At 40.0% G+C, this 8,442-nt stretch overlaps 1 protein-coding gene across 1 annotated transcript; it reads right to left on the bottom strand.

Annotated features, from left to right (window-relative positions):
* Positions 1-726: 726 nt before the first annotated feature.
* On the bottom strand, positions 727-2,356 carry tmem200b (transmembrane protein 200B). Its single transcript, XM_056244914.1, has one exon. It carries the CDS (start codon positions 2,322-2,324, stop codon positions 1,113-1,115), a length of 1,212 nt encoding a protein of 403 aa, XP_056100889.1. The 5' UTR covers positions 2,325-2,356; the 3' UTR covers positions 727-1,112.
* Between the last annotated feature and the right edge of the window lie 6,086 nt (positions 2,357-8,442).

Genomic DNA, 8,442 nt, shown 5'->3' with positions numbered 1-8,442 from the left:
CAGTTCAAAGGTGTAAAGTATCTGATTACTGATTGGTCAGTCTGTGGATATTGCTCAGTATAGATTGAGAACACACAGCAAACAACACAACGTACCAAAACAGGCTACACAGACAAAATAGAGACAGGGTGGCAGCCTTGTTTTTGTAAACAGAGTGAAGTTACACATTCTCACTGCAAAGAGGAGGAGCTCTGTCAAGCTCCACCCTTTAAAGGGAAAGCAATTATATACCCGCATTAGTGCATGCAAAAACACTGATCACCTTGGTTAATGAAGCCAAGAGGGCACTGCACCCTCATCATGAATGCTTCAGGCAAAGATGGAAGAAAGGTGAGATGCAAGGAGAATAGACAATCTGGGAAACCATGGACACAGATTTACAGACATTGCAACTGAGGTTGCTCTACCTTAACTTGTAACCATTTAAATTAATTAGAATAGACATTTCAATAGTAAGCACACTGTTTGGATTAATCCATTTTTTGGTCAAAGAACCAGCATTCTCTATTTTTGGCTCTTATCTCTATCAAATCCAGAGTTATACTTCTGGCTGACCTGAATTCGGAAGTTAGAAATGTGTTTACTTTGAATCTAGTCACTGCCGAGGTCTTAGTTTATTCTACCTCATAGATTAAGAAATGCTGCTTACTGTGTCCTAGTAACAAGTAGGATTTTAGCAACAGTAACAAACTGATTCCACCAACTGGCCTTTTACACATAAGCCGTGGGATCCATCCAATCATCTGACATCACAAACTGTTTAGCACATTCCCATAACTGTAAAATACCTTCATCCCTAGCTTCCTTCAGTACGTATATTTATATTCCCATACCGTCAAGGGCAGCAGGGACCATGTTGCAGGTGTTAATGTTCTTTCAATTGACATTTCCATACTCCGCAAATCTCCAAACAAACTAGTTACAAAAACTAGTCAAGTGAGATAAATGGCCAGGTCTTAGAAATTAGTTGGCCTCAAGGGATTCCAGAAACTGTGCAAATAATATCCACTGGAAACTGCCAATTTGAGTTATTCCAAGTGTGTCACTTAGTAATATTCCTCCTAATGACCATGGGAACTGCCAATCCATTAATGTAATTATTAAACTGCAGCTCATTGGAAGGGACCTGAGCCATAGCTTTTGTTCATCTGTAAGCATTGCTGCTCAAGCTGGTCCAGTAACTTGTCCACAGAGTCCTCTTTGTTCTCCAGCTTGAGATACCTCCTGGCACTTCCGAGGTCTAGCCGCGGCCAGCTGCGGTGCCTCTGCTCTTTCACAGGTATAAGGTCAAGGGTTGTAACGCCAACTCCAACCATGTTCACACACACCTCTGAGCTGGATTGTCCTGGAAGCAGTCTATGGTGACCCATAGAAGACATAGTCTTGTACTCTGGATGAACCAGATCCCTGGGTAGTATATGTGGTTTAGTCCTGTGGCTCATGCTATAGGAGCGTCTGGGTGGGATGGAGAAGATCTCACAGTCCTCCCCACCTAGTGTGGACAGAGAGGATGTGGTCATACAGTTGCTGAGTCCAAAGTGACTTTCTTGCCGCAGGTCCAGTGCAGAGGTGGCCCCCTGTTCCTCTGTGCAAAACATCTCTTTGCTGTTGTTGCAAGAGTCGGAGGACTGAATAGAGGGGGAAGAGGAAGAGTCCTGATGATGAAGAACCTCAGTGTGCACTGCATCTTGCTGCTGAATGCTGTCCTCCTCATCCATGCTCTTTACTTGGAGTAGAGGCTCCGAACTGGACATTTCATGCAGGCAGAGGATGTTTAGGTGGGCTGCAGGTAAACTGCTGACCCACTGGTAGTGCCTGGCAAGAGAGTTCACCTGCAAGAGGTCAGCCGAAGGCATGGCTGCAGAAACAGAACAAATGACGCTCCGCATCTGAGCCAGAAGCATTTGAGTTTCCCTGTCCCTATTCTCATAGAGTACTGTATTGGCACAAATAAGTATGAAAAGTCCCACTCCCATTATGACAGGTCCTAGAAGTTTCATCCTTTCACTATGAACCAGACTTGCTGCAGAAAGCAGTCCTTTGGACGCTATTCCCCATCCTGATGCGGTTCCAGAGGATCCTTCCTCTACTGTGTCCACTGATGATCGATGAGCCCTGTATGGCCAGTAGCCCGCCACAGCAAGTGCAGTGCCAACAACAACAACCACCACCCCAAGAACCAGAAAGGCACCTGGCACGGAACGGATACGCAGCTTTCCCTGGATTACACATTCCTTCTTTCTCCTGGAGTGAAGACTGAAACGTGGCAGGCGTTGACGGGAAGGTGTGCCTGATGTCCGGCCGCAGGACTTCTGAGTCCTCATGGCATAGGCTGGTCTGTAATGATCCCTTATGGGAATCTGTAAAGGTGAGGAGGAAAGGGGATATCAAGGTTGAGGTCAAGTGGTGACATGCATTCAGTAATTTATTCAAGTCAAGAGAATTTTAGACTATTAGAATTTTACGCTTGGCATTAACATGGAATCACCGTGATCTGATCAAACAGATCAGATCATTAGCCAATAAGGACATGGCGTGTTTACATTTGTTCACATTAAGTGGCCTCTGTATCTGGATAACCAATCATATTTCCCAGACAATATTTAAATTATTTCTGTGGCGCGTTTGAAAGGCAGAAGGCTTCAAATGGCTTTGTAGCGTAAAACAACTTTCACTTTAGCCTCTATCAATGGCAGTGCACACAGCACAGAATTTTTGTTATTTATTCAACAAAAGAACAATTGATCACAAATATAGTACTAAATCTACCAATCAAAGTTTCCCAACATTAATCTTGTATGTTGAAAAGAATCATTTCATGATTGAAAGTAGCGTATGTGTATGTGGACAACATCCGGATACAGGTCACATGTTAATGCCAAGTGTAAACGTAGCCTAATGTACAGATTGGATCATCTATATGCTACAACTATTATAATACCTTGTTTAAACTGTGTGATTGAAACATTAATGCTAATGCTCCTGTTATTTATAATGGCTTATATTAATATTTAATCCATAGCGGCTTGTCTTGTTTTAAATAATTTAAGAAAACAAGTGCAGTTATTTCTCTTGCACAAACTTCAAAAAGCACTTAATACATAGTAATACATTACAGGAATGTTCCAGGTTAAATACAAATCAAGCCCTTGACTCATGGGCTGTGTAAAGAAATTAATGAATTGTTCATTTCCCCCATGGACTTTAATTGTAATTGCATAACTGTTGCATAATATTTGTGAAGAACACTTATAAAGACAAAAGGCTGCCCATGTCTGAACCAGTGCATCTTTGATAATAAATTCAAAGATAAATGGCACAAACAAAGAATGGAATGGAATTCTTCTTCACCAGTAGATGATCAAATGATTTTCTTGTGTTATATAATAAATTGGAAATCATAGTTTTATCTAATTGAGTTGCAAAGGTTGTTTATGGGATGCATGTGACAATGCCAAAGCAATAGTCTCCAGTAGAGTTCAACAGTGTCCCAGATTAGAAGAGTCTTTCCGGAGTCTATGACTCACCTGTGACCCTTACCGAAGTTTGTTATGTATAGTATATAGAACAAAGTGTGTCAAAGATAATGTCTTTAAATTACCTAATTTGCATAAAGAATAGAATACCATGTTCGGGTGCAGCTAGAATTATCTGTACTGTTAACCTATCTGAACCAAGCGTGCCACACAAGCTCTGAAAAGTGAAGCCTAAACGTTTCGATCGCCCCCGGTGGCCGGTCCTAGTATAGGTCATAAACCCCGCCTCCCCATGTTATTCAACGGCACGTGAGAGCAACTAAACAATTAAATTACACATCGTTTTTCCAAAGATGATTTCTGTCATTAACGGTAGTTTTTATCACGCTGATGTAATTTCAAGTGTTTGTTTTTAAAATAAGTTTGTTTTTAGTTAGTTATTTGATGCGGTGGTGTGACGTCATGATTGACAGCTGTGATTGACAGGTTCTCTGAGCAAAGTAGTCGCTGAAGCACCAACAGACTTTTTTTCGGGATCTTCGGAGGACTGAGGAGATTGGAGCTTTAAATTTTATACATTTCTATAAATAATTTTTTTTAAAGTGCCGGAGCGCGTGCTTGCGATTGATTCTGTGAGAGTGAGGGCGGAGCCTTGATTTCGCGGCTTTACTTCCTGCTCACTACTGCGCATGTCTGGTCCCGAAATCGCTACTGCACAGACTCAAGTTCCAAGATGTCAGCGCCATATCGGGATACTGGCGGCTTCACTTCTGACCAATGGAAGAGAGCGAAGGAGCGTCGTCCATCTTTTTTTACAGTCTATGATCTGAACAGGTAGAAATTACTGATTATCCATATGACTAGTACTAGTGTTTCTGTATACTAAGTTAGCTCGAGGCCAGATCCTCTCACTCATTTCCACGGCCTTTGGAAGTGTGGAGAAATGTATCTTCAGTAAACACTTTGTCAACTGACTGAACTTCAACTTTGACTCCTGGTCTTCATTGAGCATATTGGTCTTGTTATGGGGTCTAACTGTAATTCCCCTACAATTTGGTTAAAATTTCAGAAACATAATAAATCACAGCAGCATGAGATTTTCAGAGATGTGTACAATTCTGATTCCTCTGAATGGAGCACCACAAACAAATCATAAACTATCTATTTAAATCAATTTATATACTCTAAATACAACCATCCTTACAAATAAAGTGGCTGATGCTGTGTTTTATTGCAGCAAGAGTATTCCCAAACAATTTGTAAACTGTTGCATTAGATTTGAGGCATGACATATTTCTACACTGACAGATAAACTACCCAGCTGGACTCCCAAAGGGGAAGCCTTGTGCTGATTGTGTAGGCATTGACCAGGGCAAATATAAATTAAACGACTAAGAATCACCAAAGTCCAAGCTACTTTTGGCCAAACATGAGTCCATAAATGAGAAATTTGATGTGGCAAATTCACTCTGGAATAACAAACGCTCCATTGGCAGAGGTTTCTCAACAACTCTGAAAATGTAATTTACAATTCTGCCGACTCACTTGGTTTGTTTAAACTCATAGGAAATGCTTTGGATGTTCTGCTAGAGTACTTATCAGATAGAACTTGAAAGCAAAATGTCAGTATTTAAAGATGCACAGTCATATGGCCAATGTAAACAATGAGGCTGAGGCCATAATTGTGTGTAATAATAATAATAATAATAACAACAATAATATGCAATTTTGGTCAAAACTGCCTTTTGAAATCAAAGCTGCCTTTTGAAATCGAAGCTGCATCATAAAAATGAAACGTATCCCTTTACAACTATGAAAATGTTCAACTCTGTAAGTTAAATGAGATCCATATAGAGAAACAATGTATAGTGCCATGCATCTTGGAGCATATGTTTGGACTGATTCATCAAAAGACTTGACTGATGAATTCCAGACCTCTTTTTTCCATTACAAATTTCAGCTTTACTTTTAATGGCTGTTCACTCTGGTTCCCAAATGGGTGAAATTAATTATACAAGAGTATAAAATATAAACAGCAGATGTAGATCAATCGTTAAATCCGAATTGTGTTGAATGTTTCAAATTATAGCTTGATTATTTGTACAGACAATTATTTATGCACCCAAGACATCCCTTTGTAGTTGAACTTGACTGTCGCTTACATTCATGTCTGAACACTAAATAGTACTGGCATCATTAGCATAGATGCATGTAGTCTAAATTGATTCATTGTGACACCTCTGCTGTATTTACCACTTTTCACATCACATCACGTATTCACAATTCAAGAAAATGTCTGACATTACAGTAAGCCTCATTAATATATATATATATATATATATATATATATATATATATATATATATATATATATATATATATATATATATATATATATCTCACTATAGGACTCATTCGCCAATTTATTTGTGCATGTTAAATAATGCACCACATAAAATATTCAATAAAATTCACCAGAAATTATCCATTATGTCATTGTAATTCATTGCCATTTTACACATAAGCAGCTTCTCAAAGAGTGTCTAGTTTGTGCTAATAATATGACCTTTTTTCCCTTAATAGTGGGCTCAATCTCAAATGCATGCATTCTAATAAATACATGCCTTTCTCTGTATGACATTAAATTAAACAGCCCGTGTTGAAGGCACAATTTCTCGATTTGCGTCCAAACTTAAAATTAGACTTAAGATAGACCTAACATTTGAAATCTATCGACCTCTAATAAGGTCAAGATATTGACATTGGCGCTTTGACGTTACTAGTAACAAAGTATTAGACGCGCCTCAAGAGACAATGCGTTTACTTGCCTTTGTTACAATGTATTGCGTCCGCGTTCCATCGTTCTACCGCTCTGGACTCGCGTGTTCGTGATGTTTTTCATCCACTGCGAAGTTTCGCGGTTCTCCATCAATAATCCAGACGCGTGCGAAGTGCCGCTCGTCTCCCATGACAGCTCTTCCTCTCCAGAAAAGGACACTAAATGGTTAAAAGAACTGACTTTCTAAAGAAAGATAAGGTAAATATCACTCCTTCATCAGTAGTTAACGTCTGACCGTTCTCCAATGTCCACATTTCGTGTACTTCCCTTAGTAAAGTGTTGAGGAGAGCGCCTCCTTCGTCGTGTTTTTTTTTTTATTAGACTCAATGGAGTGAGTGACCAGACTTCAGTTCGCTTTCCATTTAATCAGACATGGCACATAACACACATTCAACAGGCTACATTACCCCCTTTAGGGTTTTGAGAAGTAAAGCCTCAAAATATGTTGGTGGATATGTTTAAATAGGTTTGTCATGTAATAGGCTATAGAGGGAAAAGAAGACGAAATGCCTGATGGAAGTAGCTAAAGTAGACATACCAGACACATGCTTTTTTTCCCCGTTATCTGAATGTTGGCGACATCTTGTGGAATTATTTTTACATGGAGAGGCGGAGAAATAATTGTCCGCAAATGACTTTTATAGATTATGATATATTCAAGATAAAACTGTTAGATTATGATGTAGTTAATAATGGGATTCGTACACTCAGCAATGAACATTTTCTTCATTTATTCACTCTCGTCCTATCATTTCAAACCGTATGGCCCAATTTCTTTTTCCTCACTAGACAAATTCAGCTGAATTAATTCGCACTAGCACATTCACTCCTCAAAGCATCATACTAGGTTTACGGTCAATGATGACAAAATTATGTTAATATTATTGTTTTGAATCCACAACAAAGACTGAGATTAGAGAGAAAGAGGGAAAATTAAGCTTTTTCCATACTGGTACTTGGAACGTTTTTTCATTTTCATTGCATGGTAAAGTTCCACAACATCATATACACTCACCTAAAGGATTATTAGGAACACCTGTTCAATTTCTCATTAATGCAATTATCTAAATCAACCAATCACATGGCAGTAGCTTCAATGCATTTAGGGGTGTGGTCCTGGTCAAGACAATCTCCTGAACTCCAAACTGAATGACAGAATGGGAAAGAAAGGTGATTTAAGCAATTTTGAGCATGGCATGGTTGTTGGTGCCAGACGGGCCGGTTTGAGTATTTCACAATCTGCTCAGTTACTGGGATTTTCACGCACAACCATTTCTAGGGTTTACAAAGAATGGTGTGAAAAGGGAAAAACATCCAGTATGCGGCAGTTCTGTGGGCGAAAATGCCTTGTTGGTGCTAGAGGTCAGAGGAGAATGGGCCGACTGATTCAAGCTGATAGAAGAGCAACTTTGACTGAAATAACCACTCGTTACAACCGAGGTATGCAGCAAAGCATTTGTGAAGCCACAACACGCACAACCTTGAGGCGGATTGGCTACAACAGCAGAAGACCCCACCGGCCACCGGGTACCACTCATCTCCACTACAAATAGGAAAAAGAGGCTACAATTTGCAAGAGCTCACCAAAATTGGACAGTTGAAGACTGGAAAAATGTTGCCTGGTCTGATGAGTCTCGATTTCTGTTGAGACATTCAGATGGTAGAGTCAGAATTGGGCGTAAACAGAATGAGAACATGGATCCATCATGCCTTGTTACCACTGTGCAGGCTGCTGGTGGTGGTGTAATGGTGTGGGGGATGTTTTCTTGGCACACTTTAGGCCCCTTAGTGCCAATTGGGCATCGTTTAAATGCCACGGCCTACCTGAGGATTGTTTCTGACCATGTCCATCCCTTAATGGCCACTATGTACCCATCCTCTGATGGCTACTTCCAGCAGGATAATGCACCATGTCACAAAGCTCGATTCATTTCAAATTGGTTTCTTGAACATGACAATGAGTTCACTATACTAAAATGGCCCCCAGTCACCAGATCTCAACCCAATAGAGCATCTTTGGGATGTGGTGGAACGGGAGCTTCGTGCCCTGGATGTGCATCCCACAAATCTCCATCAACTGCAAGATGCTATCCTATCAATATGGGCCAACATTTCTAAAGAATGCTT

Source organism: Rhinichthys klamathensis, unplaced genomic scaffold, assembly GCF_029890125.1.
Source record: "Rhinichthys klamathensis goyatoka isolate OS25496 unplaced genomic scaffold, OSU_Roscu_1.1 h1tg001154l_1, whole genome shotgun sequence".
Classification (NCBI taxonomy): domain Eukaryota; kingdom Metazoa; phylum Chordata; class Actinopteri; order Cypriniformes; family Leuciscidae; genus Rhinichthys; species Rhinichthys klamathensis.
The sequence above is the reverse complement of the archived record's forward strand: the minus strand, read 5'-3'. Positions and strand labels throughout refer to the sequence as shown.